Source organism: Nannospalax galili, unplaced genomic scaffold (genome assembly GCF_000622305.1).
Source record: "Nannospalax galili isolate Female #2095 unplaced genomic scaffold, S.galili_v1.0 scaffold996, whole genome shotgun sequence".
NCBI classification, from domain to species: domain Eukaryota; kingdom Metazoa; phylum Chordata; class Mammalia; order Rodentia; family Spalacidae; genus Nannospalax; species Nannospalax galili.
The window spans coordinates 457,302-474,280 of record NW_008339436.1 but is presented as its reverse complement, the minus strand read 5'-3'; the positions used below and the strand labels follow the sequence as shown (position 1 = coordinate 474,280).

General features: G+C 44.9%; 1 protein-coding gene across 4 annotated transcripts in view; it reads left to right on the top strand.

The window, feature by feature from the left end:
• LOC103734973 (up-regulator of cell proliferation) overlaps positions 1 to 16,979 on the top strand; it is a 58,166-nt gene that overhangs the window by 16,207 nt on the left and 24,980 nt on the right. For 2 of the 4 annotated variants that reach the window (XM_008834049.3, XM_008834045.1), the window contains exon 1: positions 7,639 to 7,712. The exons of the other annotated variants lie outside the window; for them this stretch is intronic. Coding sequence is in view for 1 of the 2 variants with exons in the window: in XM_008834045.1 (XP_008832267.1) it covers positions 7,699 to 7,712 (14 nt within the window). In the remaining variant the exon portion in view is untranslated. Of the gene's footprint in view, positions 1 to 7,638; positions 7,713 to 16,979 lie in introns of those variants that run through there. 4 annotated transcript variants of the gene reach the window in all.

The following is a 16,979-nucleotide window of genomic DNA, read 5'->3' as shown; positions in this document are numbered from 1 at the left end:
TCTACATAGAGAGTTCCAGTTCAGCTGGGGCTACAGGGAGACCCTGTCTCAAAAAGACCCCCCCCAAAGTAAATAAATAAATAAATAAATTAATTAATTAAATAAGGAACAGGCTTTGTGGTGCATCCTTTAATCCCTGCACTCAGGAGACAGAGGCAGATGAAATGTGAGTTCCAGGTCAGCCAAGGCCAAATAGTAAGACCCTGGTTGCTAGGTGTGGTTACTCATTTCTTTAACCCCAGCACAGGGGACAAAGAGCAGGTGGATCACTGTGAGTTTGAAGCCAGCCTGCTCTACATAGAGAGACCCTGTCTCAAAATAAATAAATAAATAAAAATAAATCATCTGAGCTACCAAGATGGCTCAGTGATAAAGGTACTTGCCACCAAGCCTGACAGCCCAAGTTCAATCTCTGCAACCCACATAATGGCAGAAAACTGACTCTGGTAAGTTGTTTTGTGACCACCACACTCAAGGTGTGGTATGTATGGACAAGTTTGCATACATATTGTTAGAAATAAAATCTGGCCGGGCGTGATGGTGCATGCCTTTAATCCCAGCGCTTGAGAGGCAGAGGCAGGCAGATCTCTGTGAGTTCTGGTCTACATAGTGAGTTTCAAGCCAACCCCACTACAGGGAGACCCTGTCTCAAAAAGACCCAAAACAAAACAAAACAAAAAAGAAATAAAATCTGGGGTCTAGAGAGATGGCTCAGAGGTTAAGAGCAGTGACTGTTCTTGCAGAGGACCCAGATTCAGTTCCCAACACCCACAAGGCAGCCAACAGCCATCCATAACTCCATCCAGTTCCAGAGGATCTGATACCCTCTTCTGGTCTCCTCTGGGCATTGCATGCACAGGTGTATTTTTCATACATATGGACGAAACATGAAACATTCATACACATTTTTTTTTTTTTTTTTTTGGTCTTTTTGAGACAAGGTCTCCCTGTAGCCCCAGCTGGCCTGGAACTCACTATGTAGAGCAGGCTGGCCTTGAACTCTCAGAGATCCACCTGCCTCTGCCTCTCGAGTGCTGGGATTAAAGGCGTGTGCCACCACGCCCAGCTCATACACATTTTAAAATAAAGAAAAATGAGGTCCAAGGACCCCAGCAGTACTGCACAATGAACATGTGGACAGCAATTTGAAACTTTATTTTTTAAAAAGACACATTTATTCAACGTCATGATCAGACTATTACATTTAGCAATCAACAACATGGGTGAAAAAAGTCCTTTATACTTTCCACAGAACAGAAACTAAAATAACCTGTAATACAATTAGTCACAAATACAGTTCTGGAGTTTTTTGCCCATACACATGAGTATTGTCTAAAACATGTCTTCTTTGTAGCAGCTAAGGCCTGCCACCACTGTGCTTGGCTGAGTTCACAAATCTGTTGTAACCTGTTAGCTTCCCTGTCACTTCTCTGGCTCTCCTCTCCTGCTAAGCTTTGTTTCCTGACAGTAATTAGAACCTGCCACTGCCATAGCTACTGCTGCTGCTGAACCACCATAGCCACCTTGGTTTTGTGGTTTAGCAAATAAACCACCATAAGGGCCAGAGCTTCTGTCTTCAAAGTTTCCTCCCTTCATAGGTCCAAAATTTGAAGATTGATTGTTGTCCTCGCCAAAATCATTGTAGCTTCTACCACCTCCAAAGTTGCTTTCATCATTACCAAATCCGTTATAGCCATCCCCATTGCCACTATATCTACCCCACAACAGCTGCCACCAAAGCCACCATGACCACTGAAGTTTCCTCCATCACCAAAATTGTCATTGCCACCAAAACCACCTCTGAGACCACCACCTATGTTTCCAGAACCACTTCGACCTCTTTGGCTAGATGAAGCACTTGGCCATCTCTTGCTTTGACCATTTACAGTATGGTATTTCTGAATGACAACCTTTTTTTTTTTTTTTTTTTTTTGGTCTTTTTGAGACAGGGTCTCCCTGTAGCCCCAGCTGTCCTGGAACTCACTATGTAGACCAGGCTGGCCTTGAACTCACAAAGATCCGCCTGCCTCTGCCTCCCAGTGCTGGGATTAAAGGTGTGTGCCACCATGCCCGGCCTGAATGACAGTCTTATCCACAGAATCATGGTCATCAAAGGTGACAAAAGCAAAGCCCCTCTTTTTTCCACTGCCCCTGTCAGTCATGATTTCAGTCACTTCAATTTTTCCCATACTGTTCAAATTAAACTTGTAGGTGATGTTCTTCAGTGGCTTCCTTAATTCCACGAACAAAGATGTTTTTCACAGTTAAGTGGGCACCTGGTCTTTGAAAATCTTCTCATGATACCACTCTCTTTGGTTCCACAACCGTTCTATCCACTTTGTGTGGCCTTGCATTCACAGCTGCATCCACCTCCTCCATGGTGGTGTGACAAACCCAAAGCCCCTGGAACACTTCGTGTTTGGATCTCTCATGACCATGCAGTGGGTGAGTGTTCCCCATTGCTCAAAATGACTCCTCAGACTCTCACGGGTTGAAGCTCAGCCCTCTGATGAAGAGCTTCTGCAACTGTTTGGGCTTCTTAGGAGACTCAGACTTATACCTGACAACAGGAGATGGGAGCATTCTGGGATGCTTCAACAGGCTGAAAGGAGTTAAGCCTGGGAGCACTGGAAGCTTTTATTTTGCAAAAGGGTGTGTTATTGTCATTCAGATGGAGTAAGCACACCAGACCTGGAAGTTTGATAGGTTTCTATCCCTAATATAAGAGTACTGTGTCTTTTCCCCATTGCCTTGGGTCCAATCTCATAGTCTTTCCCTGTTAGCTAGTTTTGAAAAAATGGCACAAAGGAAGGGGAAGAGGGTTGGCTAAAGAGGAAGAAAAGGCTGCATTAGGCCATCAGGTTCTGGGCCTTTTTGTAAACAAATGTCTAACAGGATTTGTGTATGGGTTGGGGAGATTAAAATAATAGAATTCCTTATAAAAGTTTTACAGGGTTTGAAAGAAAAGACCAATATTTAATGTTTCTTACACATAACACACAAATTTAAAAATAAATATATGGGGAGACAGAGGCAGGCAAACCTCCGTGAGTTCAAGGCCAGCTAGGGCTACAGGGAGACCCTGTTTCAAAAAGGAAGGGGAAAAAAAAAAAGAGAAAAACAAAACAAAACAAAACAAATTTCTGAGCTGGGCTCTCAGGAGGCTGAAGCAGGAAGCTCAAAAGTTCAAATCCTGCTGGGGCTGCAGAGTGAATTTAGGTCGGCCTGGGTAACTTAGTGAGACTATCAAAATAAAAAGTAAAAAGAAGGCGCCAGTTGGTTGTCCCAGCTGGAACTACAGGGAGACCCTGTTTCAAAAAGACCAAAAAAAAAACAAAATCAAAACACAAAACCCTCCAGTGGTGGCATACACCTTTAATCCCAGCACTTGGGAGGCAGAGGCAGGTGGATCTCTGTGAGTTCAAAGCTAGCCTGGTCTACATAGTGAGTTCCAGGCCAGCTGGGGCTGCAGGGAAATCCTGTCTCAAAAAGACCAAAAAAAAAAAAAAAAAGAAAATAAAAAAAAAAAAGGCTTGGGGATATAGCTCCATGATAAGAGTGCTTCCCTAGTATGCAAAGGACCTAAGTTCAATCCTCCATACTGGTACCCCATCCCCCCCAAAAAAACAAAAAACAGTCATCTCGGGTCTGGAGAGGGGGCTCAGCAGTTAGAACACTGTTTTTGCAGAAGACCAGGGTTCAAATCCCAGCACCCACATGGCCACTAACAACTGTCCATAACCTTAGTTTCAGGGAATCCGGCACCCTCTTCTGTCCTCCAGGGGCACTGCACGACACAGATGCCCTTACATGCATGCAGGCAATACACACATACACGTAACAATAAAAAAAAAAATACAATCATCTAGTCAAGGGATGTAATGCAGTGGAACTATTGTAGAGAGCTTAACTAGCAAGCACAAAACCCTAGTTTGATCCCCACCACTCACAAAACAACAAACACAGCACTAACCAACCTAAAACAAAGCAAAACCCCTAAATTGTAGGTAAAAGATAAAATAATAAGCTGGTGGTAAGTATGCCTTTAATTCTAACACTAGGGAGGCAGAGGCAGGTGGATCTCTGTGAATTCAAGGCCAGCCTGGGCTAGGTCTATAGAGCAAGTTCCAGGCTAGCCAGGGCTACAGGGAGACCCTGTCTTAAAAATAAATAAATAAATAAATAAATAAATAAACAAATACTAAATAAATAAATGAAATAAATTCTTAGCACTGGGAAGGCTGAGGCAATATCTCTAGTTTGAGGCCAGCCTTAGCCACAGAGCCAATTTCTCAATATAAAACAACAGAAAATCTTATTTTCAGTGGCAGTGGGGAACAGTCCTGCACTGCTGCCAACAGCCTGAGGTTCTCCTCTTAGGGACATCCATGTAGGTGAAGCTGGATCCTTGCTATACCACAGAAAAGAATTTCAGGAGTAGCAGAATGAACCCAAGTTAGTGAGTTTATTAAGCAGAGATGAGGGAGAGTGAGTGCATGCTTTAGCTTCTGAGTGTCAACTTTATAGAGAGATGCTTCACAAAAGTACTATGTGCTAGTCAAGGGTGCAGGCTTCTCAAGACAGGGTTGTCTAAACTGCCTTAATTCTGTTGCTTTTAAAGTTATATTGCTCAAAGGAATTAATTTATAAGGTTTAAAGGTTAAGCAAAATTTAAAAATTAAGGTTTAAGAATAAAGTTAGGGGGCTGGAGAGATGGTTTAGCAGTTGAGAGCACTGGCTGTTCTTGCAGAGAACCTGGGTTCAGTTCCCATCACCCACATGGTGGCTAACAACTGTCAGCTTCATTTCCAGGGGATCCCACACCCTCCTCTGGCCTCCATAGGCCATTGCATGCACATGGTGCACTTACGTACATGCAAGCAAAACATACACATGGGATAAAAATAAATTTTGGGGGGTCTTTGAGACAGGGTCTCCCTGAAGCTCCAACTGACCTGAACTCACTATGTAGACCAGGCTGGCCTTGAACTCACAGAGATCCACCTGCCTCTGCCTCCTGAGTGCTGGGATTAAAGGCGTGTGCCACCATGCCCAGCTAAATAAATTTATTTTTATTTATGTGTATGAGTGAGTTTACCTGCCTGATGTATATGTGCCAGTGTGTATGCTTGTGCACCAGGTGCGTGCCTGGTGCCCAAGGGGGCCAGAAAAGGAAGTTGTATTCCCTGGAACTGGAGTTACAAACAGTTAGGAGCCCTCATGTGGGTGCTGGGTCCTCTGCAGGATCAGCAAGTGCTCAGAGGTTACTCTGAGCCATCTCTTCAGCTCCTTATTTCTATTATTTTAAAGAATTTCTTTTTTTGTAAATTATAAGGTGGTTTTCTGGGGGTACATTAATTGGGTTTAGAGATGAGCGAGTAGTTGGCTAAGCTCAAGGTCAGAAACATACTGATCCTAAAGTAAACATAGTTTATTTATTGTTCTACCATCCCTGTTTGAGAAACTCTTAGGAAAATGAGCATTATCTCTGAAGTAGTTTTGGCTTGATCAGTTTCTTGACTGTCAGAGGAAACACAAATTAGATCCTAGGATGAGAGGCTTCTTTCTTTCCCAGGTCCACTTGTTTTTTTTCCCTTTCTATCCTGCTTCAACCTGTGACCTCTCTCTACTGGCAGTCATTATTGCCTTGAGTCAAGCATTTTGGGACTGCCTAGTCCTCAACTCTTCCTCACTCTGGCTCTTCTGATTTGTAATTTGTGTCTCACACTTTCTCATTGCCGTATCAGCTTTCATCTTTATTTTCCATTTTAAATTTTTTATTTTTTAAAAAATTTCATTATTTTTATGTGTATGCGTGTATTACCTTCATGTAGATAAGTGCACCCATGTCATGCAATGCCCATGGAGGTCAGAAGAGGCTGCTGGATCCCCTGGGACTGGAGTTATGGACAGTTGTTAGCTGCCATGTGGGTGCTGGGATTCCAACCCGGGTCTTCTGCAAGAACAACCAGTGCTCTTAACTGCTGAGCCATCTCTCCAGCCCCTTATTATTTTTATTTTATGTGTATGAGTGTATTGCCTGCACGTGTGTGAGTGCACCCGTGTCGTACAATGCCTGCAGTCAGTAGAAGGCATCAGATTCCCTTGGAACTATAGGATTGTTAGCTGCCATGTGGGCACTGGGAATCGAACCTGGGTCTTCTGCAAGAGCAGCCAGTGCTCTTAACTATTGAGTCATCTCTCCTCCACCTCCCCCAGCTTTCATTTTTAAATCACTGTCTTCTGAAATTCTGAAGGTAGAAATTGTTTGCTTTCATTTTCCTGAAGGGGGCAAGGCTGCTCAGAAGCATCTAATAAATTCTCCTAGAATGGAAAGAAATCTTGTACCAAAAGAATATTTAATCTTCACAGAGTGGAAAACTCAGCATCCCCTTTTAAATGAGGAACTGTGGCCCTGGAAAGGTTCTACTTTACTTGATCACCTGTACCTAGTAAATTGGTGAAGCCCAGATTCCAGCCTAGATAATTTTGGCAAGAGAATTAAAGCTTTAATCACTTCTTTGCTGTTTGGTATTCAAAATTTGGTATTTGCTGTTAGTGGTAAAAGAATAAAATGATTTTTTTCTTTTTCTTTTTTTTTTTTTGCCTTTTGAGACAAGAGTCTCCCTGTAGCCCCAGCTGGCCTGGAACTCGCTATGTAGACCAGGCTGGCCTTGAACTCACAGAGATCTACCTGCCTCTGCCTCCTGAGTGCTGGGATTAAAGGCATGCTTCACCATGCCCTGCAAAATAATGATTCTTTTATTATATGTGTACGAGTGTATTGCCTGCATGTATGTGAGTGCACCCGTGTAGTGCAGTGCCACGGAGGTCAGACGAGGGCTTCGGATTCCCCCGGAACTGTATGTAGTTAAAGACGGTTTGTAGCCACCATGTGGGTGCTGGGAGTCAAACCCGGGTCCTCTTCAAGAGAAGTCAGTGCTTTTAACCGCTGAGCCATCTCTCCAGCCCCAAAATAATGATTCTTAATATTTACTTAATGTATTAACTCAAAAAATACGGTCAATAATGTTTTGCAGTCTAGAGCTTTTATTTTTCTTAAAAGAGATCATTTGTTCTTAAAAATAATTTTGCAGGGAAAGGATCTAAGCCTCAAAAATTTACGTGTCCAAGTACTCATACCTTGTGAATAATACTGTGAAAAAACCCCACTGCAGAATTTCCAGACTCAGTTGCTAGGTAGTGCAGTATAGAGAGAATAATATTCTTTAGAGCTTCACCCACGCTTTAAAAAGAGTAACGGGCTCAGAGGCCAGCAACTGTTCCGAGACAGCTCTGCAAATTAATAGTAGGAAAGTAATTGCTTTGCTTAATAATAGTAAACACTCCAGCGCCGCAGGGGTGTGGACTTCCCGAGGCTTCAGAGCCAGTCGTGGCCCCGGGGCAGGTTTTCCCAGAGGTCTGACCCCCGCAGGTGCATTCCAGCCTCCCCAGGCAGGTGAGCAGCTCCCGGTGACTGCACAGCGGGCCGCCTTCCCCGCCTCCGCCCCGAGTGCGCGCAACCCTGCTCTCGCTGGCTCGCCTCAGACTGCCGGCGTGCGCTGGGCTGGGAGCTCGGCCCACCACAGAGCCGCCGCTAGCGGAGCGGGGCGGGCGCGGCAGGGAGGCCCCTCCCCGGCGCCGAACGGCAGCCGCGCGAGCAGCGGAGGAGGCGGGAGCGCCGAGGCCGCCGCGCTCATGGCGTCTACTGGGTGAGTGCTGCGCTTGGGCCGCGCCGCCGCGCGGGGGGCGCCGGTTGGGCGCTAGGCGGGCGGAGCTGCTGCGGCCCCAGGTCGGCCCCCACCGGGACCCCCGGCGCCCCTGCTCCGCTAGGCCACCGCCCGCGGCCCGCTGCCTCTCTGCCGACCTTGGGTGGACGCGGTTGGGCCAGAGTCGGTGTGCCCGGTCGCGGGCGGGGACCAGCCTGGACAGCGGTCGGGACCGGGGGCCGGGGGCGCCGGAGACGAAGCCTGGAGTCGGGGCAGCTGGGGGATTGCGGGAGGGGACTTAGGGACCTAGGTCTCGGCGAGGACTCGGGGCACAGGTCCTCCCAGAGGCCTCGGAGAAGCTTAGCAGGCCCTGACGTGTGTTTCTGGCTTTTGAACTTGCCTGAATTGGAAGTTGATGCTTGGTGTCACTGTCATTAGGATAGTCCTAGGTTGTCCCTCAGCGTCAGGGTAAGGCCGACTCAGCCCGACCCACGTCGAGTCGGCAAGCGGATCCAGGATCTTAAGGCCCGGCCTGTGCCTATAAGCCTCCCGTAGGGTGGCAGAATGGCTACACTTGTTCTGGTATACTTCCCTAATTTTACGTTTAATGTTCTTTCTTAGGAAATGGATAGTGACACATATAGTTTCTATTTTTTCTCACTTGATGAACTAAAACCTCAGCAATTCATTATTACCTTTTGATTTGATAATTTTACTAGTCATGACATCTGAAATGACAGACCTTAATGCCTTTATGTCACAGAAGGGGAGTTTGGTCCAAGATCATAGCTTTAGTTGGTAAACATCTTTTTTAACTGTACTCTGTCATTGAGAGGATTTCAGACTCAGTGATACTGGTAGCACTTCTAGATGTGTACCTTTTGCAGTTCATAGAGCACTTTACAGGTGCAGGAGTTCTTATGGGGTGGGGAATGTACATCCTACAAAGGAGGCCTGAGCTATGCAGTGAAGTGATTTGGCTCAGTTCAGTGGTGTAAATGAAGGTGAATGAAACAATCTGAACTTGAACCAGGCCTGCAGATGACAGTCAGATCATGGGCAGTTTCCATCTGCCTAATGTCTTTCTAGACTAGTGGGGTCAGCAGTCGCTTCTGGACCAGGCCTTTTCATTACGAGCTGAGTACCCAGTACTTTGAGCTCATAAGTAGAATAAGCAGTGGCTCATCCTGGGAATGCCAAGCTGATTGACCCAGAGGTTCAAGGTTCCTTTGCATTCCTGCCCCACCTGTTAGGAAAGTGTAAGGCAGGGCCTCTTGGAAGCAGCGTGAAGGTGACTGAGCCTTTGTTGGGCTGTCATTAGGTTTATTAGAAATCATGGAATATTTTGTGTCTAAGCTTTGTAGACATGAATCAGAGGAGGACTTAATGCTGAGTTAGTAATTATGTGGGCCAAAAAGGACTAAAGCATGGTTTGTATAGTAGATGGCATCTAATATTTATGGTTTCAGTTATTGTAACCCAGTGAATTTGCAGTGTGTAGTAATTTTGTAATTTTCTAAGGGGTATCTAATCAAGGTAAGGCCACAAAACTTTAGGTATACTTCATTTGATTTTAAGGAGAAAACTATGTGCTTATTAAAAGAATGAATGAATTTAGGGACTGTGCAGTACACATGTCTAGTTAGAACTCCCAGGTATCCTCTTTACAGGCTTCTCTGGAGAATGCTTCCTGGGACTCCTAACCTGTCATTCAGCTGACTGCAATCATTAAATATTAGATGTTTGGGGGAGCAAATCCTGACATGCATGGTAGAGATGGAAGGGGCTTCGATAGAATTAGGAAAGCAAGGAAAACAATCTCAATCTGTCTTGAGGACCTTACAAAAGTACCAGACGTTGTGTTAAAAGAAGTGTTTGAGAATGACCTGTATCAGTGTGTCTTGAACTAAGTAGAGTTAAGACCAGTAGAAAAGGCAGGGCCAGACCACAGGCTCATTGCCCACCACTTGCTGAAGGGCATTTTCAGTCAGCATCATCATGTAGTTCTGGGAGAATCCTTGTAACAGCAATGTGGGGGAGGTAGAGGGAGAGGAGACATGGAGCTCACCCATCTGCTACCATCTGCCTACTTCTGAACAGGCCTGTCCTAGTTTGTTCTTCATTGCTGTGACAAAACACTCTGACCACTACCAACTTGGGGAGGAAAGGGTTTATTTAGCTTACATATCCTGGGTCACAGTTCATCCAGGAGCCCAGGTAGGAACTCAGGGCAGGAACCTGGAGGCAGGAGCTGGAGCACAGGCCATAGAGGATACTCTGCTTACTGGCTTGTTCCCCTGGCCCCTGCTCAGCTTGCTCTCTTATCCAACACTGGCCCACCTGCCCAGGGGTGGCACTACCCACAGTGGGCTGGGCCCTCCCACATCACTCAACAATCAAGAAAATGCCCCACAGACATGGCCATAGGCCATTCCAATGGAGGCAATTCCCCAATTGAGGCTCCCTCAACCCAGGTGTGTCAAGTTGACACTAAAGCTATCCAGCACAAGGTCTCATTCCCATTACCAGTAAGCTGGCTAGGGGGTCCTTTTCCTCTGGCTGGGTAAAACTCATAGGTAGGCAAGGAAAATCTCTTCAGATGATGGATTTTGGCAATTTCGTTTTCCTTGGTGCTTAGTAGCAGCAAGTGGCAGCATTTAGGCAGGTGGGAGCAGCAGCAGCCCTCTAGTGTTATAGCCCTGTGCAAACTTCAGGTATTGGGACCCATATCCCTTCAAGTGTTACAGCTCTTGTGTAGCCCTAGAAAGTTGGGATTCCTTAGTGCTTAAGACTTAGGGCTGTAGCTCTTGATCTGGAATCTGAGATCATTGATGGTAAAGGCTCTCCTCTCCTCTCAGGCTTCTTACAGCCTTTTACCTTTCTTCAGTCTCAGTTCTTTTGCCTCTCTCTTTCTCCACTGGCCTTGTTCCTGCCCTGCTATTGAACTGTTCACCTGCTTCTTCATCTGTTGGGCAGCTGGCTTGCCTTGCAGTTTTCATATCCTGCTGACTGCTGAGGTATCACTGTTTCTGCTGTCCTTCTGCCTCTGTTGTCTGTACTGTTCAGCTCTCTTTATTCCCCCTTTTTTCTTTTTTTCTTTTTTTTTTTCTCCCGAGACAGGGTCTCCTTGTAGCCCCTGGAACTCCATATGTAAACCATTCCAGGCTGGTAGCGTTTCATAGAGATCCACCTGTCTCTGCCTCCTGGGTGCTGGGATTAAAGGCATCCCCTACCTCACCAGGTACCTCTGCTATTTCTTTATTCCTGGTACCAGCTCAGCTCAAACTACTGAAAGTAGGTTAAAAACAAAAACAAAGCTGGACGTGATAGTGCACACCTTTAATTCCAGCACTTGGGAGGCAGAGGCAGGGAGATCTCTGTGAGTTCAAGGTCAGCCTGGTCTACATAGGGAGTTCCAGGCCAGCTGTGGCTACTGGGAGACTCTTTTTCAAAAAAAAAGAAAAAAAAAAAAAAACCCCAAAACAAAAAACGAAGACTAGAGAGATGGCTCAGTGGTCAAGAGCACTGGCTGTTCTTGCAGAGGACCTGGGTTTAGTTCTCAGCACCCATATGGTGGCTATCAACAGTCTGTAACTTCAGTTCCTAGGGGATCTGACACCCCCTTTTGGTCTCTGGGTATTGTATGACACAGGTGCACTTACATTCATGCAGGCAGAACACTCATACACATAAAGTAAAAATAAAAAAAGTATTTAAACAAGCTGGGTATAGTGGCCAGGCCTTTAATCCCAGCATTCAGGAGGCAGAGGCAGGTGGGTCTCTGAGTTCAAGGCCAGCCTGGTCTACATAGTGAGTTCCAGGACAGCTGGGGCTACAGAGAGACCCTGTCTCAAAAAGACCAAAAAAAAAAAAAGGGTATTTAAACAAACAGAAAACTGGGAAAAGGTGCTTGCCTGTAGCCTTAGCACTCAGGAGGATCAGAAGTTCAAAGTTATGCTCTGTTAACACAGTGAATATGAAGTTGGACTGTGATACGTGAGAACCTATCTCAAAATAAAAAAGAACTTACTAACATTAATATTGATTGGAACAGTGCTTCACACTTGCCCAGTGTCCAAAAGAGAGGCAGGTCTTCCTCCTTCATCTCATTTCCACCATCTCCATCCCTCTCTTTTTAAAATTTATTTAAATTTTTTAATTTTATGCATATGAGTGTTTTGCCTGCATGTATGTCTGTTCTTGCATGAGTATGGAGGACTTGTACTTGCCTCGGATTCTCTGGAATTGGATTTACTAATGGTTGTTAGCCACCATGTTGGTGCTGGGAGCTGAACTTGGGTCCTCTGCAACAGCCAGTGCTCTTAACCGCTAAGCCATGCCTGCAGCCCCACCACCTCTATCTCTTGTCTCTACCCTCTATGCTGTCTCACCTGCCTAGAACTTCCCTTCTTGCCTAGTAATGCCTTCTTTTTCATTGTTGAGGTTCCCTTGGGTTCTGTAGTTCATTTCTGCTGATATCAACACATGTACTCTGTATGGTCATGTCTTTCTCTGTCTTTAACTATTGATTTGCAATTCAGAGGTAGGTTTCTAGGAGTCCTTGTGTTCCCTGAAATTGTATGCAGTCTTGGTGGTAGTGTGCATTTTCCTGGAATCATAGTCTAGCTATTGTGGGATTCAAGACTACATAGCCTGCCCAGGCCTTGAATTTGTGGTCTTCCTGACTCAGACTCTGGAGTGCTGGGATTACTGGCCTTCTCCCCATGTTCTGTTCCTCTTATACTCAAAAGCATTCTGACCCTTAACAGTGTTACAGCCATCCATCTTGAATTCCCTAATTAAAAATATTCTTTTTATTGTTATTTATATTTGTGTGTGTACATGATGTGTGTGTGCTGGGGATGTACATGCCACAGTATGCATGTGGAGATCAGAGGACAACTTTGGGGTCAGTTCTCTGCTTTCACCTTTACGTGGGCTCCTGGGATTGAACTCAGATTATCAGGCTTGTATGGCAAGAGCCTTTGCTCACTGAGCCATCTCTTCAGCCCCCTAAATTCCCAAACTTTAATTTCTAATACACTAGATATAGCTCTCCAAGTTTTTTTTAAATAAACCTGGATTTTGTGACATATACACATATTTCAGATTATGTCAGTAGATAATTTGAATAACAGAAAAACACGAAACAGAAAATAATGATCTAAGTTGCTACAAACTCTCTTAAACTACTTGTGTGAGTAGTTTTCCCATTATCTTTTGACCCCCCCCCCATTAAATGCCTGAAACTATGGTCAACATCAAGCTTTCTCTTCTCCTTCCCTCCCTCCCTTTCTTTTTCTTTCAGACAGGGTCTCATGTAGCTCAGGCTGGCCTCAAACTCAATGGGTAGCAGAGGATGACTTTGAATTCCTGATCCTCCTGCCTCCACCTCCCAAGTGCTGGAGTTATGGGCCTACACTACCACAAGGTACTATCAAACCTTTTGTATGCAGTTTTTCTTACACACACATACCTCTGATCAAGTTTAATTTGTAAATTAGGCACAATAAGAGACTAACAGCAACTAATAATAAAATAGAACATTACAATATGTTGTAATAACAGTTTGTGATTTGGGGCCATTAGTAAGATAAGGGTTACTCTAACAAGCTGTGATACTGAGACAGTTGACCTGGTAATCAAGAAGACTTCTGAGTGACTAACAGGGTGGTGATACATACGTCACAGATATGTTAGAAAAAGGGGTGATTCATGTCCAGGGTGTGGCGGGACTGGATGGCAGGAGATCTTCATGCTATTCAGAACAGCATGAACTTTAAAACTTAGGAATTATTGATTTCTGGAGCTGGAGAGATGGCTCAGTGGTTAAGAACACTGGCTGTTCTTGCAGAAGATCCGGGTTCAAATCCTAGCACCCACATGGCAGCTAACTGTCCATAACTCCAGTTCCAGGGAATCCGACAGCCTCTTCTGTCCTCTGTGGGCATTGCACGACATGGGTGCACTTACCTACATGCAGGCAATACACACATAAAATGAAAATAATAAAATAAAAATATTTTTTAAAAAACAGGAATTATTGATTTCTTTAATTTTCTATTTACTGTTTCTAGCCTGTCATTGGCCATGAATAACTGAAACTCTGGGAAGTGAAACTGCAGGTGTCTCTGTGTGTGTGTGTGTGTGTATGTGTGTGTGTGTGTGTGTGTGTGTGTCTGTATGTCTGTCTGTGTGTCTGTGTCCACCTAGTCTGTTAACTTTAGACAGCCTTACAGATAAAATTAGAGTCCCTCCATGTTCCTCACCTGAGTGGGTAGTACCTTATAAACACTTCCTTTGTGTTCATTCCTCTGGTTTGTTTGGGCAGTCTGGAAATTGAACACATGCATACTAGGCAAAACCTCTTGTCTTTGAACTACACCTTACATAGGCCTCTTTCTACTTTTTTATTTTGAGACAGGATCTCTCTAAGTTGTTCAGGTTTGTCTTGAACTCATTCTGTAGCCCATGCAGGTCTTGAACTTGTAATTCTTCTGCTTTAGCTTTCTAGGTATCTGGGATTGATCTGTTTGTACATAAGAGCTGTCATCCTGTTCTGTGGCTCATTTTTAAACATACTTTATTAATTTTATGTGTATGCGTGTATTGCCTGCATGTAGGTAAGTGCACCCGTGTCGTGCATTGCCCACGGAGGACAGAAGAGGCTATCGGATCCCCTGGAATTGAAGTTACAGACAGTTGTTAGTTGCCATGTGGGTGCTGGGATTCGAACCCAGGTCTTCTGCAAGAACAGCCAGTGTTCTTAACTGCTGAGCCATCTGTCCAGCCTATGTGACTCATTTTATTCAGCCAACAATATGTCTTGAAATTCTTTCCATGTCAGAAGAAACAGAGCTACCTAAAAAATGACAGTTATATACTGTTCTGTGGCATAGTTACATTCAATAAACAATGTTTAATTTTAGCCAGGCACAGTAGTGCACGCTTGTAATCCCAGCACTCAGGAGGAAGAGGCAGGTGGCTCTCTGTGAGTTTGGGACCAGGATGATACACATAGCAAGTTCCAGGTCATCCAAACTACATAGTATATCAAAAAAAAAAAACAAAACAAAAAAAAAAAACCCAAAAAACCCAAAAACCCCAAAAAACAAAAAGAATGTTTAATTTTGTCTGAGGTAATGCTGCCCATCTTTATATCCCCCTAGACAGCTCAAGAGTAGATACAAAGAACTGGCCTTTGGTTAGAGATCTTGCCCATTTATTTATTTATTTATTTATTATTTATTTGTCTTTTTGAGGTGGCTTCCAGCTCAAAGAGATCTGTTTGCCTCTGCCTCCTGAGTGCTGGGATTAAAGGTTTGTGCCACCATGCCCCACCCTATTTATTTTTATTTTATGTAAGTATTTTGTCTATATATGCATAAGTATACCTTCCTATACATGCAGTGCCCGTGGAGGTCAGAAGAGGGCATCAGATCCCCTGGAATTAGAGTTAAAGATGGTTGTTAGCCATCGTGTGTGCTGAGAACCAAACCTACATCCTTTGCAAGAGCAGCCAGTGCTCTTAACTGCTGAACCACCTCTCCAGCACCTGCCCCCTTTTTTTGTGACAAAGTCTTACTATGTAGCCCTGGCTGGCCTGGAACTTTCTCTGTAGACCAGACTGACCTTGAACTCACAGATATGCACGTGCCTCTGCTTCTGGAGTGCGGGGACTAAAGGTATGCACCACTGCTCCTAGCTGCCCATTTTAAAAGTGATACTACCAAATTTTCCTAAAAGTGACACCACCTTCCCCTCTACCACTAAACTTTAAGTGTTCTCTATATCTCCCCACACGTGACATCAGCCCCAAGAGGAGGGAAGCTTCATCCCTGGCCCCTTATGTTTCCTCAGAAATATTAAGTTCCAATTTATTCGATCTGATTGTTAGGACCAAATTCTAACCACCCACATTTCACAAATAGCATTTGAGCTGCATGAATGTAAGCTTTTAGTTTCAGAAAGCATGGTCATTGAGGGCAGGACTCATCCAGAACATCAAAGAAGGAAAGGATGTAGTAGAATGTCAAGTCAAATGTTAGGCAGGAGACTGAGCCTGGCTCTTGAGTAGGGGAGAGGAGAGGGACCTGGGTGAAGGCAAGGGTGTGACCGCTTAGGTAAGGCAAGCCAGCAGGGAATACAAACATAAGGCCGATGGTGGACCCAAAGCTGGTGCCTGAGGAGGAAGGAAACTCATTTTGGAGCTTCCTCTCTCATCCCTCGTCATTTCTTCCTTTCCTTTTCAGTTTATTCTCTCTGCCTTCTTTCTTTTTTCTTTCTTTCATTCTTTCTCTTTTCAAAGATTTATTTTTGTAGGGCGTGGTGGCTCACGCTTTTAATTCTAGCACTTGGGAGGCAGAGGCAGGCAGAAAGATCTCTGTGAGTTCGAGCCCAGCCTGGTCTACATAGTGAGTTCCGGGACAGCTGGGGCTACAGGGAGACCCTGTCTCAAAAAAAAAAAAAAAAAAAAAAAAAAAAAAGACAGAAAAAAACCCCATTTATTTTTATTTTAATGTATGAGTGTCCTAGTTTGTCTCTCCATTTGACAAAATAGTCTGACCACTATCAACTTGGGGAGGAAAGGGTTTATTTATCTTACATCTTCTGAGTAACAGTTCATCAGTGAGCCCAAGGTAGGAACTCAGCAGGAACCTGGAGGCAGGAGCTGTAGGCCATGGAGGAACACTGCTTACTGGCTTGCTCCCCTGGCCCCATTCAGCCTGCTTTCTTATGGAACACAGGCTCACCTGCCCAGGGGTGGTACCACCCACAGTGGGCTGGGCCTTCCCACATCACCCAACAATCAAGAAGATGCCCCACAGACATGGCCACAGGCCAGTTCAATAGAGGCAGTTCCCAAGTTGAGGCTCCTTCAACCCAGGTGTGTCAAGTTGACACTAAAGCTATCCAGCACAGTGAGTGTTCACCAGCATGTATGTATATGCATTGCATGTGTGCCTGGTGTCTGGAGACCAGAAGAAGGCATCATATCCCTTGGAACTGGAGTTAAAGACGGTTAGTTGTAAGCTGCCATGTGGGTGCTGGGAATGGAACTTGAGTTCTCTGCAAGATGAGCGAATGCTCTTAACTGCTGAGCCATCATCTCTCCAGTCCCCTCTCTCTGCCTTATTCCTCCCTCCTTCCTCCTCTCTTCTCCCTTTTCCTTTTCTATCTCCTTTCCTGCCTTCTTCCCTCCTCTCTCTTCCCTTACTATCTCCTCAGGCCGTGATTTTACTCATTTTCTCTTTACAATCCACTAGAGAC